Raw genomic sequence first — 20206 nt, forward strand, 5'->3', positions numbered from 1 at the left:
TACGTGATTCTAGGGTATGCTCGGTTTTCCTGGGAACCCCATCTGCACGGGGAGACGGGACACATGACTCCCTGCGCCCCGCCCTGGGCAGAGAGCACGAGCATCTTCACTCTCGCCTCCAACACAAAGATGAGCCTGTCAATCCCTGAAAACAAACGTCTATCCTGAAGTGTTTTTAACCACCATGATTTTGAAATAAATAACCGTGAGGTTATCTGAACTTGCTAGCTGCCAGATTCTAGAAAACCCAGTATTTGTAAGCTGCCCCAGTGGTTGGTTTGATGGCTTCCGCCTTGACCCCAGCGCAGGGAAAAGGATGTGAGGGTCGTAGAGTCAGTCGGGCCAACCCCAGAGGCAGCCTGTAACCTCATGCGAACTTCTTCAACTTCGGAGGTTAGGTTTTTGCCTGGTGCATAAAAGGAACAGCATCACCTTTCAGCAGGCTGTTGTGAGGGTTTAGGAGATGAACGGAAAGGCCCAGCAGAACACAGCATGTGGTTGACGTTTTCTAAGTTCTTTCCCTGCCGCCTTAATGGAGCCTAAACCCTAGTCGTATTCCTGTGTGAAAGTGAGGTTGCTCAGTCGTGTCCAACTCTCTGTGACCCCATGGACTACACAGTCCATTGAATTCTCCAGGCCAGAATACCAGAGTGGGTAGCCTTTCCCTTCTCCGGGGGATCTTCCCAACCCAGGGATGGAACCCAGGTCTACCACATTGCAGGTAGATTCTTTATCAGCTGAGCCACCAGGGAAGTCATACTCCTATATGATTCCAAAGTCTGAAACTTCAGATTACGTAATTAACTACTGTTAAAGTCCAGCCTTTTGTGTAAAAGGATAAAATCATAGGAATCCCGAAGAAATTATTCAGATGCTGGCAAGTCAGTCCCCAAGTTTTGTTACTTTTGCCTGCTCTCTTGTAAGGATGACGATCTTACCAATACTGATCAGCTTGACGAGAGAACCTAGAACACTCCCCAGACAACCAGGGTCTCATTTATGCATCAGGCTGCTCTTCACTAAGCTGAGGATACTAGTTCAAAGACAAGTAGGATTTTACTTAACAAAATTAGAATGAATTTACTGGTTTTACAGTTACAAATGATGCTATCCAAAACTCTGGTAAACTACTTCACATCTGGAAATGTCTTTAAATGGAAGGGTGTAATTTAGCAAAATCCTGTAGAAATGATGTGTACTGCCAAGTTCATTGGTTAAGGAAAATCACATTACTTAAATGCACTAGCTAAACAAGTCTTCCCTCATGCCGTGGGAAGGGGGACCACCGATCCACGCGGGACATGTGCCGAGCGAGAGCCGCACGTGTCACGGTTATCCACGCCTGCTCCTCTAGGACATCACAAGTCCTTAAGGAAGGGCTCCGGGGTCACCCCACTCCTGCTTCCGCATAGAATCGAAACGCAGCTCCAGGCTTGTGAAAGCGAGCACGCCTTTAGGGCAGGAGCGTTTTAATTTTTTAAGATCTAAATGTGCCTTTTTCTCCTATCAAAGTGACTATTTTCTGACGCTTATTTAAAATTAAAAACTAAAGTCAATCAATGATCCTTCCCTTCTGATTTCTCCTTTCCCCAGGCGTCTACCTCGGAGTTCACGGGAAAGGAAGTCTCTCAAGTCCCTCTAGTCAGACTGTGAAATAAGCGATGCAGCTGCACACGTGAGGTGAGATCCATGCTTTATCAACACGTTACTCTCACAAGTCCCAGTGATAGCTCGACACACAAGACTCTCAGTTCATTTTACAGACTCTGGAACCAAGGTGTTCAAAAGGTGAATTCTGAAACCATGGTTGGTGCAGCAAATTAATATATCAAAACAAACAAAAGCTTCATCCAAATATTTACATTTAAAAAAGACATTTAAAAAAACAGGCTACTTATTAAGTGTGCTTGAACAAACCATGTGTGGAATTGAATTCCATTCATTATGGAGTTAGTTTCTGCTAAACACTGAAACTACAGAGACCCCTGGCATCTGAGGATTTAAGAATTTTCAAGTGTTCTCAATCTATGCTAAGAAAATAAAACATGACAGATGGTTTCCGTGCGCTAACTTGGACCTCTGAAGTGGAAGGGCTAGTACATAAGGCAGGTTACTCATGAGTCAGAGGCCCGGCACCCGTAACCGGGCCTGGCTTTGCCACTGCCTAAGTACCACCAGGAATTCAATAAAATGCTCCGTAGAGGTCACTGAATTTTGTAGTACACCTCACTTCATTATATCCCTGTAATTTCACAAACCTGGGACATTCACAAAAATGTTTTGAAATATATTCCTTCCGAAGGTGGAGGGTCTCCTATATTACATCAAAGTAAAAACCATGCAGTTTCTTAGAGCTCACAGAGCTTTTCCAAAGTAAACTATTGATCATACAGCCCAATTAAAAACTCAAACACTGTTTCACAGGCACAGGAAAGTCACAGCTCAGCACAGCCAATGCAGTTAATCTGACACCTCAGCCCCGCTTGCAAAGCGGTTCACAGCTATACAGTCACTCGCTTCCTTGACGTCAGCTTTGGCTCAGATGTTTAAATACTTAAGCAACTTGGAAAGATTTTTCATTTCTGTTCTGTTATTTTCTTGTGTGAGCATGGGTGTAGGGGGAATTATAATAAAGAGGGATTAAGTTCATTATAATGAAGACAGATCAGGAATAAAACAGCTACTAAAACTTCATTTACCATTTCCTTACAAAATATATGTAGAAGAATATGGCTTAAAGACAGAGGGGAAAAACCTCTTATTTGTTCATACTATTTTATCTGGTACTTACCCAGTCTGACAATGTCAAACTTAATTTACCATCAAGGACAAGGCAGACTAAGAGGAATTTTATGAAGTCCAATTCATTTTGGTTTTGATATTCTAAGTGCTTAAGATTTTGGAGTTTTTCAGATTAACTTTAAAAAAAAAAATCAATAACCAAAACACCCCAAAGATTAGACAGAAAACAACTGGTTAACCATTAAAAATTATCCAATTCTTATTAGAACTTTGCTTAGTCTGCAGACCAAGGCAACGTTTCTTAAGCAAGATGCTTCCGTTGAGAAAAACGATCTCTTAGGGGAAAAACAAAACCAGAGTGGTCTCAGCTACTCCACTGCAGGTCGGGTCAGAAACAGAACAACGGACAACGACTCAGTCTCCACAAAGGTACCATTTTCTTTTTTTTTTTTTTTAAAGACAGTGACGTTGGTTTTATGGATCAAAACCAGAATTTTCATGTTTCACAATTTTGGTGCTAGAGATCCCCAAATTGCCTAACTCACTGGGGAAGGTTTCTGAAAGTGTGCATTAGAGTAAACAGCAGCAAAATACCCAACGTTACTGCTAAAAGCAGCTGCTCCTGCTTGCGCCTTTAGAATACTAGCCGTAAAACAGCAAAAACACGCACATCTGTGCCAGCAGTTGGGATGTGAGCTATTCTAAACAAGAAACAACTGTTAACAGTCCAAGGCAGGACCTCTACAATCATACTGGGCAAGCGCTGAGTTGTGGGGAGAAAATGCAGCACATGCCCAAGAGGAGACAATGCACACGTTTAGTATTCTAAAGGCTGCTTCAGGCAGGCCAGCAATGATTCTGCTAAGACCAACTGCTCACATACACACACACGCACACACATAGATTTTAATGGTTTAAAAAAAACCAAATTTGTTACTTTAGAAAAATAAATGCAGTGCATTTTCAGCAATATGATCGCCACAGACTCTGATTGCTCAGTCCACACATAAGTAGTAGCCGCCTTCTATGGTGATATGGCTTCTCTGCACTAATTCCCATCAGGCCGAAAAACATTAGGGCGGGTTAAGTAAAGACCGAATTGTTGCACAAAGGAACATTTACTCATCAGATCCCACTGATCTCTTCTGTGCCCGTTTCCTGGGCAACCTTCTTGGTGAAGCTTTATCTGAAAGAAAAGAGGAAGTTTTAACTTGCCTGACTATATAAATGTGTTAAATTCAATAGCATTTTTCTTCAATTTTACCATTTAGTTCAAAAAATAACACACATGCAAGAAGACCATCACCAATAAACGTCTCTTACCCAGCACAGGTTTCTAAACTGAATGTTCAAGTCCTTCAAGAGGTTAACTCAAAATGAAAAGTCTACATACTTATAAGCTGCTAAGTACATCTTAGAGGTCATCACCACGCACACACACTTTTCTGGGTAGTCTTGTATGCTGACAGATGATGGCAAGGCTTACTGCGGTGACCGCTTCCCCGTGCACACAGATCTCTGTCCTTAGCTGTGCACCTGAAACTGACAGGCTATTGCGACTGCCCGTTGGAGCTCCGCGACCAGGGCGGGGAGGGCTGACCTGGTCACGGGGACAGTGAAGCTGCCATGCAAAATCTCCCTGCGGTCTACAGCTGAGCATGTTTATACCTGCAAAAGGACAATCTTCACGAACAGCATAAACAATTGATGCTGGTTACAAACTGAGACAGTATTTACAGACACAGCACCATGCACTTGGCACAATGTTCAGCAGTTTCACAAACTTACCTGAAATGAGCGGCAGGTTAGAGGACATCACACAGGACAGTATCAGTGTTAGAACCTACATTCTACACACACAGCAGGATTTCGCCTTTTCTCCAACATTAGTCTTAGTGTGGCAACTAAACCAAACCACTTGGTGCTGCTCCTTTCACTTTCATCCAGTGGGAGGCGTCATCTTGAAGTTTATTTAAAAAGCAAAAGATTGTCTTCTCTCTGACCATTGCCCTTTTTATTTTCTAGGACCACCTAACCTATTAGGAATGTAAGTTCTTTATGGAGTAAGTTACAAATTATCTTCCCAGTATAAAAAACATGTAGTAAATGTTTACAACAAATATTTACAAGCTAAAGACTGTGCTTAAGAATTAAACGCCTGAAGTATCACATGAGAGCTGGCCTCTGTGCTTTGGCGGCAGGTTGGTGGTGAGGGGCTTCAGGGGTCGGTGCCTGACAGCAAGCACAGACGCACCTTCCGGTGAAGAAAGCCCACAACTTTCACCAGGTTTCCAAAAAGGCCAGACTATGAATTAATTGCCTTTTCTACCTCTATTTTACTTTTTAAAATAAATAATAATAGCTAATTAATTAGTGTTCACCACCCCCACCCCCAACAACAAAAATACTTCAGAATCAGCCATTTACGTGGACACAGCTGTTACTATAGATATGAAATGATCATTACTGACTCCCAATGTCAACCCCTGCAGCAGAGTTTTAAATACAGAAATACACGATAAAAGTCTCTAGGAACCTGCAAAGCCTATTTGTTCAACAAGTGAATTTCACTCCATCAGTAGAACGGCTCGCTCCAGCTTACCTTTAACAGTGAGTCTAGAACCTTGCCCACCCACCTGTCTGCCCATCAGTTAAGCAGCAGACACATGAAACAGAGAGTGGCCTGGAGTCATCCAGCTTTGGGGAAAGCGGCTCCAAACGCCACAAATGCCCAGAAAGTGGTGTTTCATTTCAGCCAAGAAAACTGATGCATATACGATGCCTTTCAGTCTCCAGAGGAAAACCACCACCTCACCAGTCCCCCAACCCCCGCAAAACCCAGTGCCCAATCATGATGCCTAAAGCCAAGCCTCCTGTGCTAAGTCACTTCAGTCGTGTCCGACTCTGTGCGACCCCATAGAGGGCAGCCCACCAGGCTCCCCCGTCCCTGGGATTCTCCAAGCAAGAACACTAGAGTGGGTTGCCATTTCCTTCTCCAATGCATGAAGGTGAGAAGTGAAAGGGAAGTTGCTCAGTCATGTCTGACTCCCAGCGACCCCATGGACTGCAGCCTACCAGGCTCCTCCATTCATGGGATTTTCCATGCAAGAGTACTGGAGTGGGGTGCCACTGCCTTCTCCAAAGCCTCATTCTTAACTGTAAATGAAAAATAAGGTACCGTTCCATAGCATACTGATAGATTAAACGTGGGAACAAAGCTAGTGGAGGTGATAGAATTCCAGTTGAGCTATTCCAAATCCTGAAAGATGATGCTGTGAAAGTGCTGCACTCAATATGCCAGCAAATTTGGAAAACTCGGCAGTGGCCACAGGACTGGAAAAGGGCAGTTTTCATTCCAATCCCAAAGAAAGGCAATGCCAAAGAATGCTCAAACTACCGCATAATTGCACTCATCTCACACGCTAGTAAAGTAATGCTCAAAATTCTCCAAGCCAGGCTTCAGCAGTACATGAAACGTGAACTTCCTGATGTTCAAGCTGGTTTTAGAAAAAGCAGAGGAACCAGAGATCAAATTGCCAACATCCGCTGGATCATGGAAAAAGCACGAGTTCCAGAAAAACATCTATTTCCGCTTTACTGACTATGCCAAAACCTTTGACTGTGTGGATCACAATGAACTGTGGACAATTCTGAAAGAGATGGGAATACCAGACCACCTGATCTGCCTCTTGAGAAATCTGTATGCAGGTCAGGAAGCAACAGTTAGAACTGGACATGGAACAACAGACTGGTTCCAAATAGGAAAAGGAGTACGTCAAGGCTGTATATTGTCACCCTGCTTATTTAACTTATATGCAGAGGACATCATGAGAAATGCTTGACTGGAAGAAACACAAGCTGGAATCAAGATTGCCAGGAGAAATATCAATAACCTCAGATATGCGGATGACACCACCCTTATGGCAGAAAGTGAAGAGGAACTCAAAAGCCTCTTGATGAAAGTGAAAGTGGAGAGTGAAAAAGTTGGCTTAAAGCTCAACATTCAGAAAACGAAGATCATGGCATCTGGTCCCACCACTTCATGGGAAATAGAGGGGGAAACAGCATCAGACTTTATTTTTCTGGGCTCCAAAATCACTGCAGATGGTGACTGCAGCCATGAAACTAAAAGACGCTTACTCCTTGGAAGGAAAGTTATGACCAACCTAGATAGCATATTCAAAAGCAGAGACATTACTTTGCCAACAAAGGTCCGTCTAGTCAAGGCTATGGTTTTTCCAGTGGTCATGTATGGATGTGAGAGTTGGACTGTGAAGAAGGCTGAGCACCAAAGAATTGATGCTTTTGAACTGTAGTGTTGGAGAAGACTCTTGAGAGTCCCTTGGACTGCAAGGAGATCCAACCAGTCCATTCTGAAGGAGATCAGCCCTGGGATTTCTTTGGAAGGAATGATGCTAAAGCTGAAACTCCAGTACTTTGGCCACCTCATGCGAAGAGTTGACTCATTGGAAAAGACTCTGATGCTGGGAGGGATTGGGGGCAGGAGGAGAAGGGGACGACAGAGGATGAGATGGCTGGATGGCATCACTGACTCGATGGATATGAGTCTGAGTGAACTCTGGGAGTTGGTGAAGGACAGGGAGGCCTGGCGTGCTGCGATTCATGGAGTTGCGGAGAGTCGGACACGACTGAGCGACTGATCTTATCTGATCTGAACACTTGAGGATGATTAGTGAGAGAGGAAGAGAACAGGAAACGTCACACACTGCCCACACCACCTTTGGGGAGGGAACAGGAATACTTTCCACGAAGATGTACATACCGCTTAGACCTAGCTATTCTACTTTTAGGAAATTACCCTGGGTGGGAGAGTGGGCAAAATAGGAGCCTGGGGGCAAAGGGTACAAGTCCAAGGACCTGATTGATATACGAAAGGCGACTGCAATCAAACGATACTGGGCTGCCACCTGAACACGGCTCAGACAGCATACCTCAAAAGGGGTCTCATCTAATCATAAGAAAACACCCATGTGGGACGGTGCCGACTAGGTGACACGATCACTTCATCAACGCCAAATCATCATGGTGTACATGCAAAACAAACGTCACGTGTCAACTACACCTCAATTTGGAAAATTATCCCATCATCTTATTTTTAAGAATATTCACTGGAGAATTAATTTTAAGAACAAAAAAACCCTGGAAACAGAAACTGTTCTATCTTTCAACACAGAACAGGCTTAATCAATCCTAACACATTTATATAAAAGAACTGTAAAAGAATACTATATGGTCGGTAAAAACGAGGTAAGTATGTAAGTAATCACCACAGACAGACACCCAAGGCACGAGAACTCAGGCTGTAGAACCGTGTGCCACACGACCCTACCTGTGAACACAGACACAGAAGCACCAGAAGTGCACACTGACACGCGTGTAGAAACCGCCTAGAGTAATACGTGAACACAGTGACTCATGGAAAACGGGACTGGTGGAACCAGCAGGTGGCATGGAATTTTTCACCTTAAAAAAATGAGGTCATACTGCTTTTATAATGTGTTTTAAAAAGTCTGCTTACCACTGGAGAGAGAGAGAAAAAAAACTACATTCTCCTATAAAGATTAGTATTTCACCAACTGCATATATAATGAAACTGAAATTATATTAGATAAACTCTCAGGCAGTATGGTAGGTTTATTCTTTCAAATACAGTGGGTAGTTGGCAGTTTGTTTTCTAATAAACAGTGGTAGAAAACTGTCGTTCATTAAACTTACTATAAGGTATTCACATGCTGCACAAGAGCTCTCAATACTATATCAAATACCATTAAAAAAATTAATTGCCTCACCTCTTCTACTCTGCACTGAAGCAACAGGAAAGAAAAAAAAGATAGGGAAAGGTTAGGAATATAGAGAACTCACACATCTGTACACAAAATGCAGATGCGGAAGTATTTCTAAATTAAAGTATACATACAGCACACAGTAAAAATGTAAAGCATTCATTAATCATCATATTAGACTCCAGAAGTAAGGAAAAGGTAAGTGCTAAGTAGCATCAACCAGGCTTTTTTTTTTTTGCTAAATCTAAGACATTGACTTCCATTTAAGAGAAAAATTTCCAGCCAAATTTGAGTACTTACTGATCTGGTTCAGAGTTTCCTGAGGAATCCAGCTCATGTCAACGTCGTTTTGACTCGAGGTCCCCATCTCGACCTTCTGAATGGGCCTCTTGCGCTGAGAGAAGACAAAAGCACCATGTTACAGGAGCTCCATTAGTGCTTTATTACTGTGATTTAAAAAAGACCTCTATCAAGCTACCTGCTGAACTATCTTTAGATAAACACGTTCTCTGCTAGTTCTAAAACGTATTCCTCAATTATTTTTTTAACTAGACGGGGGAAACCATATCTACAGCAATTATAAAGAATAAAGAATAAACCTTCACAATTATTTACTTCCAGTCTTTAACCTTTTCCTCTGCTCTAAGGCTTCCTATGTTAATACAATTGGTAGACCAAGTAAGAACTACTATTTATACAATGATTTTTCTCATTTTGGGAATCTGAAGAATAAATTTATTTTCACATTCAACAAAATGTGGGATAATTACTGAAATGTTGCATGCAGATTCCTGCATTGTATCTAAATACACTTAAATAGCTGGTATAAATAAAACAAAAACATGCAATCTCAGTTAAGCTAACAGCCTCAAGCTTTGTTCCTTGAGTATTTGCAGCAAAACTGCAAGAAAGAAAAGAGACGGAACTCTACCCTTCAATCCTATTCTTTAAAAAATAATAAACCCCATCTAATTATTTACATAAGAAACCGAATAATTAATTAGTCTGAAAACTCAATCTGAATACATAGAAAGACAACTGAAAAAAATGGTTTATCCCTAATACATAAATTTATAGCAAAAATGCTACTTTATGAAAATGAGGCTATGAAAGTGATGGAAATTAACGTTTAAGCACTATTTCTCTTTAAAAGATAATGAGTTAACACGTACTACCAATATCACAGAGATTTAACTACCTAATTGCTTAATAAATAATGATTAACCAAAATTTATCCAGCAATTGTCTGGAGCCAGTGGACATCAATATATTTGACACAAACCATGTTACACACTGAAAGGAACAGTATGGATTATTCCATTTTGGGGCTTTTGTTTGGAGGGTGGGGAGGAGAGGGAGATGAGGACGCAGGGGAAGAATTAACCACCGTGTTCAAAGCCAGGAGACCACAACCACATGAGGGCCTTCAACACTAACACTTTACTACTCCAGCAAGAGCAGAATTCGGCCAATTTCACTCTTTCTTTTTCAAACCAAGACTCATTTAATTGCTAATTAGAAATGAGCCCTATGATCAAGAAGAAGCTGTATGGCTAATAAGTAAAATAACATAGTCATTAACTGCATGTGGCAGAAAATTCTAAACAAACGCAAACACACCCCCAAGGTCTCATCTTCAAGCTTCATTTTAAAAAGGTGTAACAAACCTGTAAATCTATAAACCCACAGTGAGAGCAAGCAGGCACAAATATGGAGACTGTACTTGGCACTGTACCGACTTCGGAAGACCCCAACAGGAGCTGCTTAGTTCAAGCATATTTACCTTTCTAGATTCCAGGAGCTGATGAAGGCCAACGACAACCAGCAGCCCGAGACCAGCCAGGAACATGTACATAAATATGCTGATGTCAAAGGAGAAGACAGAAACCTGCTTCAGTTCATAAAAAATACCACAGCTAATTAAAACTACAACTGAGTTTAACTCAGAAGACCTGTGAGGTAACTGCAATGATAATTCTAATACAACGTATGTTTTCCAAACAATTTGTGGGGAAAAAAAAAGTAAAATATTTTAAATTCAACTAAAATGAAGGTAATAGTTTCATGAATTTACCTTTATCTTTAACATCAATTAGTCTCCCCCCTACTCTGCCAAGAGGCACATGATCTACAATGAATGACTTCATAATTCGTTATATTCTAAGCTCAGTTAAAATAAATGCATTAGGTTTTGTTCCTCACAGATTTTGCACGATTTTATTTAAAAACTCCTCTTTGTGAGTCACAAGTATACACTGAATAAGCGATTCAGTATTCACAACAAATGCATTTTTCAAGATAAAAATCTCCTAACATATTTTCAGTAGCAATTTTGGAGGCATGCAACTTCCATTAGGCTGGTGACTGTAAAACATTTAAAGACAAGAAGAACAAAAAGCGAACTCTCTTTCTAAATCAATTTTTGTTAGTTTTAACTACCCTTCCTAACGCGCTGTTGTTAATCCTCATTGTGAGAATCATCTCAAGTGTGGAGTTGAGTGGCCAAGCTTTCACCCCACCCACAGCCGGCTCCACGTTCACCGTGACATGCCAGGACGAGGCGCGGCCCCCAGTCCTGCCTCCGAGACCAAAATCTACATGCGGCAAAGCTCACTCACGTTTCTCCATCTAACCCATCTTCTCTCTCGATAATTGTAACCGTTTGATTGAAGACAGCATCTTGGAAAACATTACCCTGTTAAGAAAAAATAAATCACAAAAATCTGAAATGTACTAGAATAATGAAAGCCTGTAAGATTTCTTCAAACTGTCATCCTAATATGCACTACAGCTCTCTCATCACTTACAATATCCTAAGACTCAACAGAGTCGTGCATAAGTGTACTAAGTCAGGGACGCAACATTATGACGTTACTTTGTCCTACAAAACAAAAAATGACTCCAACTTTGCTAAAATTGTCCCCACTTTCTTTGAAACCAGGGAAGTGAATACACAGTAAAACATACAGAAAGAAGCAGAGAACACAGAACACTCTTCAGCTAGAAGCCCTGGCTTCTGCTGTATGTAACCCTTCAAACAAGAAAGGAAAAGCATGAACATGGGCATTCTGCAGTAGAGCCTTGTTTTAAGAACTAGACTTGAACAAAAGTCAAGTCCATACTGACAATGTGTTGGAAATCAATTTACCTTAAACAGTCAGGGACATTCACAGTGTCAAAATCTTTTTTTTTGGTGGTCTCGAAATAATTTTGTCAGCTCAATCCAATTTCAGTTTTCAAATACATGAGACTCACTGGGACAGCACACAGCCATGCTCCGTGTTCTGCGTGAAGCACTGAGGCAATGCTTTTCCAAACTGCCCTATTTAGTGTTGAACTGTAACGGTTTAAGTCTTATTTCAAGATCTTTCGATTAGCAAACCAAGATGAAACAGACATTCAAACAGAACTGAGACTACAGGCATGCTTTTGGATCAAGTTTAATTCTGCTTAAAAACAAGATGAAATTTATAATCCTGCAAGCTACTAAGCTGTAACATTGAGGAAATTTAGTACATTGTTTTGAAAATAAGGAAGGGGAATTCTTGGCGGTACAATGGTTACAACTCAGTGCTCTCAATGCCGGGGCCCAGGTTCAAACCTGGTCAGGAACTGAGATCACAGAAGCCCAGGAGGTGCAGCCAAAAAAAAAAAAAGATGGAAAAATCTTTTCCACATTCTACTAAGTAGTTTTAAAAAAACAAAAAAGGAAAACTTAATGGTAGCATCAGAAATTTAATGCAGACATAAGATAAATACGCTGACACTAGGGTGATGAAAAGGTTGAATAAGCTTTCCACAAAGGATGACATTTCCTTTCCTGAAAGCCTTTTAGATGTGCTCTCGTCTGAAGGAGGACCTAACAGTCAGCATCTGGAGGTCAATTCCCGGCAGCAAAACTCTAGTGGGCTCCTCTCATCCACTCACTGGGCACACCACACTATGGAGGAAGACGCCCGAGAGGCTATTTGGGTCTCATGAACCATAAGCCTTTTTAATATCCTAAACATATTCGGTTATATTTTATGAGTGTATAAATGACAGGAAAAGAGTCACAGAAAGTCCTTAAAACTTACACACAGTAGTAGTAAAATGGGCAAAATGCAAGTGACAAAAAGCACAAAGATTACTTAATATGTATGAACACCTGAGGAGGCCGTGGATTCCACTTTCTTTTCTAGAACTTTCCTAGCCCGCACTCACTCGTCTCCAGGACGCGGCACTTGTCATGCCATGATGTCTGTTTACACTCCTCTGGCCCACTGCATTACAGACTCGAAGACAGATGTGTGTAATCTACCTTTGCCTGCCCACTGCCCATCAATTTCAACCACCAAACAGGCACTCGAACGAATAAACACAATAGTACTTAGACGTCAACTGTCCTCATGGGCCCCTAACTTAAGGAGGGCCTTACGTTCAGATCCTTGTAGTTCAGGTTGATGACCAGACCGAAGGGCCGGCCCCCCATGGGCTCTGCGGGGATGAAGGAGTACTCAAAGGTTGCCTGTCTCTGGGGCGGCACAACCGTGTTCAGAGGAAGAGCGGTGAAATTCTGGATATAAAACTGGTAGTCCTGAGGGTAACGGAATGAGGCGTCCAGAGACTCGACAATAAAATCTTCTGTACCCTTGTTTGTAAAGCCTACCAGGAACTTCACAATGTTATTTGCTGGAAAATCTACGAAACAAAAAAAAAGAGGAAGGTTAGAAAACATTTAAAAGGTGCAAAAGACACAGACATTACAAATGGATTCTGACGTCTGTTCCTGCTGTGTATGGAATTGGTTTCAGAACCCGTTTCAGGAGAACACTGCAGCCGTGCTCCAGCAGCTTGAGTGTAAGCTGAAACCCTTGCTGACGTGCCAGCGCTCCAACTGAAGAGCTCAACGGAGCTGCCGAGTCGCCGGGAGCAGCGCGGCGCTGCAGCAGTCAGGGCCCCCAGGGCGGCTGCGCGCGGTGCAGAGCTCACCAGCGCGCCGCTCAGGCTCTGCCGGCTGTGCAGACAGTGGGGAGGAGAGTGACAGGGAGGGGACACCTGAGATTCACCTGCAAACTGTAACGTCTGTCAGACGTTAAAAAAAAAACCCTTATCTACTTTAGGCAGTTACTCAGAATGCAGATCTGAAGGTTAAGACCCACGGAGGCAGCTACAAAAAAAAAAGAGGAAAACAAAAACCTTTCAATCGAATCACACTTTCTGTAGACATAGAGCTGGAATGTACATGGGAATAAAACAGAGAGCTTGAGAAGGCCCCTCAAATGAATAATCTCCAATAATAAGTATTCGATAATCATTTACAGAGCTACTAATCCACTGAAGCACAGGTTCTGGGGCCAGATGGACCTGAGTCTAAACCGTCTTCACAGCCTGTTTACTGAGAGAGTGACCCTGAGCAAGCAGTGACCTCTGAATCAGTTCAACAACTCTTCTCTTGGGGTTCCTGTTAGGATCCAGTTAACACACACAAAATACTCAAAACGTCGGCTCTCAATAAATGTTAGCCATTTATTTTCTTCTAACGCAAGACAGGCTTTAATAAAAAAAAGATTTATTATTTCACTAGTATTTACACTCAAAATATGAATGTTAATTTTACCGTGGCAGTTTGGATAAAGTTTAAAAACAGTATCTTTCAAGGGGACATTTAATTGCAAGTTAAAATGGATAGTATTTATCTTCCCCCTTAGTTTCAAACCCAGAAACGATACTTTACAGATACCCGTATTCATACATATATTAGCAGGTTTTTTCCCCCCAAAATGTGTCTGCACTATATTTGCAGAAATAAAGATCTTTATCATTATTATTCCCCAAAAAGTGAGCTTGTCATTTAAAACACTCCTGTATCTGAATTACAACCACATTCCCTGCTCACCTTCTCCTTTCACAAACAGGATGGTTGTATCTGCACTTGGCGAAGCTTCAGGTTCACCTGATACATCATCTTCCTCTTTATCTTCAGCCTAAAAGAAATGCTGAAAACAGATTACTATGGGGAAAAGCACAGCATCATTTAAGAATAGTGACTTCACTGGATTTGGGACAATATATTAGTATATTGCATCTCCAAGGCTGTGCTGAGATCAGTAGTGGAATCTGCAACTGTAACTGAGAGTGAAGCCTGAGATTCTGTATTTCTAACAAGGATCCACCAAATGCCCATGAAGCTGGTACTTAGATTACACTCTGAACTGCAAGGTTCTAGAGCCCAAGTGGGTAAGTTTTCTATAAAGTCTGAAACTTTGAAAACCGTATTTTTCAAAAGGACATATAATTTCTAGTTAAAATGGACAGTATTAATTTTCCTCCTTAAATGCCAGGAACACTACTTTCCAAGAAAAGAAGTAGTCTCAAACACAGTCTTCAATTCCCTCCCCAACAAAGGGGAAAGGAGGGGCCGGTCTAAGGACTCAGACATCAAATCCTTTCAGCTTTGGAGCCGAGGCTCCCCCGCGAGTGTGCGGCTGCAGGCGCAGGAGGCGAGCAGCCAGAGCCGACATGGAGAAGGTGGCAGGGCTGGCGCGGGCCCGCGGGCTGCTTCTGCCGCCCCTGCTCCAGGCCTGGTTATGAGTCATCCCGTCCCAATTTACAGAACGACCTCCCTGCGAGAAGTCGGCACACCATTCGGAAGAAACGGTCTTTAAAAAAACGTGACTAGGGAAATCATGAGGTGGCCAGCAAGCAATCGCTCAGTCGTGTCCGACTCTTTGCGATCCCATGGACTGTAATCTACCAGGCTTCTCTGTCCATGGGATTTTCCAGGCAAGAAAGAGTACTGGAGTGGGTTGCCATTTCCTTCTCCAGGGGATATTCCTGACTCAGGAATCAAACCCAGGTCTCCCGCATTGCAGGCAGACACTTTACCCTCTGAGCCACCAGGGAAGCCCCATTATGAGGTGGAGATGTCCTGAAATTCAATTAAATTTGCACGACTCAGAACATTTACTACTAATCACTGAATCGTATGCTTAAAATGAGAAAGTATCATGATATGTAAATTATATTTCATTAACATTGTTTTAAAAAGGTCAACAGAGCAAAGACTATCTTACATTTTAAAATTTCTCCACACCCACCTCATATGCTTAAGGGAAGGTAGGAACCATAAACTTGTCAAATACGGGGAAAAGGAGACACTTGAGAAACAAGAGAAATCACCCTATGACCTGACCACAGGAGTCATCAGCATTAAGGAGTGAGGAGGCAGAGGAGGCAGCGGAGCAGGCAGCGGCGGCAGAACCGAGAAAACCCGGAAAGGCCATGAGGCCAGCAAGGAGGGGCGCTCAGCAAAGGCTCAGGGCGGAGACCGGGCCAGGAACCCGGCCAGAGGCCACTGGCGCTGCAGCAAGATGGGTCCACGAGATTTGTGGAGGAGCTGACCGACCACTGTGAGAGAACGAATGGGAAATGAGCAGAAGAGACAGCTGTACGAAGCACTCTTCTAAGAACTGTGCTGGTAAAAAGGAAACCTGTTAGCAACTTAAGGTGGAGAACACCAAGTGGAGGGGTGTGGGCACGTCTGTAGCTTAACAGAAATAAGTCACCAAGAAAAATCAACGCTGGAAGCTACAGGAAGAAAGAGGATAATAAGCAAGATCCCACAGAACCAGACAGGGGAAGGTGGGAGGGCCCACCCTAGAGGAGAGTAAAAACAACTCTCTGAAAGGAAAGACGCAGACAAGATGACGAGTAATATATTCAGAAGAACTCAAGTTCTATTTGACAGAGTTCACACTGATGGCCTTCACGTTCTGACATCAAAGACCACATTGTTGCAAAGACTTCAAAAAGAAACTGATTTTGGAGTCTGAGAGTGGTTCAAAGATTCTCCGTAGGGTAAATTACAGTAGTCTGAGAGAGAAAATAAGCTAGAAAGTGGAGTGAAAGTGTGAGTTTCTGAGTCATGCCCGACGCTGTGACCCACGGACTGTCGCCCGCCAGGTCTCAGCTCCGAGCGTGCCACAGTGATCCTACTTGTAGCTCAACGTGTCTGCTGTCATACTGGAGTTTTATAGTAAAAGCTTCAAAATCAGACGACTTCTAGATCTTTTCCAAGCCCTCTCTATGAGGAATCTTCATGGCACATAGTTCACACATTATTTTTTGTCTACTCCTCACCCCCGGCAGCAAAACGCATACATGCTGTCCCAGAACACAAAGAGCACAGGAACAGAGAGGCTGTCTGGCCTGTTCACCCAGGGAATCCAGAACAGCGCCTGGTACTCTGCAGGAACTCACAGATACACTGCTTATGGAGGGAAAGAAGGAGAGGAGAGGAAAGGAAGACCCAGAGAGGTAAGCTGCCCAAGGTCAGAAAGTTAAGCGGGGTATGTCCCAAACCCACCAACTGGTCCAGCGGTCCTACTCTGCTGCCTTAAAGACTCCTGTCCATGTCATCTTGGACTGTTCTGTTTCATGTCTCCTTCCTTCTGCCCAAAAATACTAAGGAATTATCCTCAGTGACTGGCCTCATTCTCCCAAGTTCAATCCACTCTGATCCCAGTCACAAACCTCTAAAGGCAAACAGTTTAATACCATATTTGTCTATAGAAGGGATAAATTCTAAATACATTATATACATGTAATAAATCGAGCACAGCACTAACCAAATCTGTCGGTTCATCTTCTTCCACCTCTGCTTCATCGTCTTCATCTTCAATTATAGAATCTTCCACTGTTTCTTCATCTTCTGTAAGATCCTGAGCCACTGCCAATGAGCCTAACAATAAAACACGAAACAAGCAGTTAACCTTTACCCTGGAATACCAACTTTTCCTTTTGTAAAGGCAACAAAAATTTTCCCTCAGAACAACTCAATCTCCCAGTCCACTCAAGTGATGACAAATTACAATGCCTCTAAGAACATTCAGATGATCTTATCTTACTGCTAGTCTTACCAACTGCACATTAATTTTAGCGGGAAATGCTGTTTAACTTTAAAAAGCGGCTGGAAAAATGAATTGCTAAAACTACAGATGCCGTAAAGACCAAATAAATAAATTCAGGCAATTTTGTTAAACATATTAAAAGTAACAAAGTAAGTTTGTTTTAAAACTAAAAAGCTCTACATTTTAATCCATCATTAACCATATAAAACAAACCCCCCCCCCCCAAAAAAATCCAGGCCTAAAGGAAAATAGCAATCTAAATATCTAGGCAAGAAATTGTTTATTAAAGTTCACAACAGCTCAAAACTCTTAGCACTTTATAGCATATAACTCCAAGGAACAAACATCTGTATGACACCTATGGTAAAAACTAGCTCTCATAAAACACATTTGATTTAGTAAAAACGATATTGGTAATTTCAGAGTTGAGAGCTGAGAAAGCATGCATTTATTTTTGCATACAGTTTCAAAAATGTTTTAAGATACTTCTTATAATCCCTACACTTAAAGTCATACTGAAAGTTAAGCATAACTTTAATGCCAAGAAATTATAAATCCTAATTTTATAGGCAAAAATACATGTCACATTAAATCTATTTCAGGCAAGGCCCTCAGAAGAAATTTCAAAGTTTCAGAGACTCTTCCAGCACTTCTCAGAAAGAATGATGATGTGGCAATTCAGTACAGGGGGAAAAATGAGAAAGCATGTGTACACGCTGTAAAACCCAGAAGAAACAGTAAATTCTAAGGACTCGGCATTTCAAGCCTTTTCCACCTCCCTGAGTTCTTACTGCAGTTAAGATTTAAGTCAAATGTTAACACTGAACCACATTTCATGAACTGAAAGTCAGCTTCTACTGCTTGTTGAACAAACCGAAACAGTGCATTCATAATTTACAATAAAACTAGTAAGAAGACGACGTCTGACATAATAAAGTCATACTTAAATTTCAAGACTTCTCAATAAATACCCTGGCTTTCACCCAACATTTATTGAACGTTTGTATGCTAACCAGTAACAATTTTGTGCCTTAAAAAAAATCTAACACTTTTCTATTGGAAAAATTGAGAGAAAATATGTTTTGAAAGACAGACCCTAAGGCACCCCCCCCCCCCCCGCCAAAATCAAAGATACCCAGATAACTGATGTCTCTTAAGAAAATGTTCTAAAGCCAGAAAAAATATAGTCCAGATTCTAGACAAATATGATCACCAAATTTTCCTAGAGAAAATAAAAACAACAACCAGGAAAGCAACTCCTAAAGGAAAAGCATTCCTATTTAAATTTGCAAATGAATTAACAATTGTGGTTAATTCTCAAACTTGGTGTTCTATTAAACAGAAATCAGTCAGTTCACTTTTCTTTGCAAAAAGAACACGTGAAGGGCTGTCACTATCATTCACTTTGCCACACAGCTTGCTTAAACTTACAGAATAAAAGGAATTCTAGCAATCATACGGTCAGACTAAAGTCCATGGAGAAAATTGCAGTTCAAGACAGAATCAGGGCAAGAAGCCAAGTCTCCACATTTTTATCGTCCCCTGTCACACCAGATAAACTGTCGGAATACACCTAAATAACGAAACAGACTACATTTTTCTTCAGGACTATGCAATGCATCCACGGAACAAAAAAAGTTAACAAAAAAGGGGGCGCAAAAGGAGGGCTGGAGTAATGGACGTGCCCAAGGATTCCGCAGCCCGTCTGGGCGCAGGGCTGCACTGGCAAACGAGCACGGGGGGTTTGGTGAAGCCAAGACACCCGGGGACGCAGACGGCTGCGCTGATACACTGGGGGAGGACCGGAGGCCGAGCCGTGTGCCTGGGCCCGCAAACACCCGGGTCTCGGCAAATGAATGGAGGACGCCGGGGCTGGAAGCCAGGGACACGTCAGCTCAGCGCCGAGGGGAGGGCAGGGCAGGGGGCGGAGCGGCAGCCGCGGGCGGTCAGCGGCCCCAGAGCCTCCGGCCGGCCCGCCCGCCGCCCCCGCCGGTCTGGGCTCCGGGCGCGCCCGAGCCCCCGACCCTCCGTGCCGGGGGGCCCGGCGCGCGGGGCCGCACTACGCGCCGGGGGCGGGGATGCGGCCAAGGGCCACCGAGCGAGGCCGACGGGGAGACTCCGGCCCCGGGGGGACCCCGACCCGGGGGGCGCCGCGGCCGCCTACGGCCTCACGCCTGCCTGGTCCCACGGCGGCTCCCGCCCACCAGGCCGAACCCCTCGACCCACGGCCCCGGCCTCACCTCCTGGGCCGACTCGGAGCAGGAGGGTGGCGGGGAACACCAGCAGCAGAAGCAGCAGCAGGCGGCGGAAGGAACTCATGGCGCGGCCGCTCCGGCGTCCAGGGCCCGACCAGGAGAGCTCTCGGCCTCTCCGGCGCGAATGGCGTTACTCTTCATCCGGGCTCCGGGGGAGGGGCGGGGCACGCACCGCGCACGGCCCTCGTCACGCCCCTCCTACGTGGGAGGGGCGGGGCACGCACCACGCAAGGCACTCGCCACGCCCCTTCCCGACGTGGCGGCTGGGTCCCAGCCGTGGGGGAGCGCGGGCAGCCCCGGGAGTCACGTGACAGGTTGCTAGGTCCTCCGAGATTCCCGCGATACCTCCGAGAATCCCGCGAGAGTCCGCCTCCCATCACGGCCAAGGGCTGGCGGCGAACTGCGCTTTTGCCGCTCACCGCGCCATCCATCCCTCTCTCCCAGTTAGCGGTTCCTTTATTTGACGATCAGCTTGGAAGTCTTTGTGCAATTGAAGAGTAATGCCGCTTAATAT

At 43.5% G+C, this 20206-nt stretch overlaps 1 protein-coding gene across 2 annotated transcripts; it reads right to left on the reverse strand.

The window, feature by feature from the left end:
- Positions 1–1676: 1676 nt before the first annotated feature.
- On the reverse strand, positions 1677–19860 carry SSR1 (signal sequence receptor subunit 1). Of its 2 annotated transcripts, XM_006044779.4 has the most exons (9): positions 19678–19860; positions 17156–17268; positions 14425–14512; positions 12964–13226; positions 11165–11241; positions 10330–10408; positions 8847–8940; positions 8553–8567; positions 1677–3928 (listed from the first exon to the last, which is right to left on the reverse strand). In XM_006044779.4, exons 1-9 carry the CDS (start codon positions 19754–19756, stop codon positions 3861–3863), a joined length of 876 nt encoding a protein of 291 aa, XP_006044841.1. In that variant the 5' UTR covers positions 19757–19860; the 3' UTR covers positions 1677–3860. The 2 variants fall into 2 exon arrangements, with proteins under 2 accessions (XP_006044841.1, XP_006044842.1); XM_006044780.4 differs by lacking the exon at positions 8553–8567 and having other exon boundaries at positions 19678–19858.
- Positions 19861–20206: the final 346 nt, after the last annotated feature.

The sequence above is a fragment of the Bubalus bubalis genome, chromosome 2 (genome assembly GCF_019923935.1).
Source record: "Bubalus bubalis isolate 160015118507 breed Murrah chromosome 2, NDDB_SH_1, whole genome shotgun sequence".
NCBI lineage: Eukaryota > Metazoa > Chordata > Mammalia > Artiodactyla > Bovidae > Bubalus > Bubalus bubalis.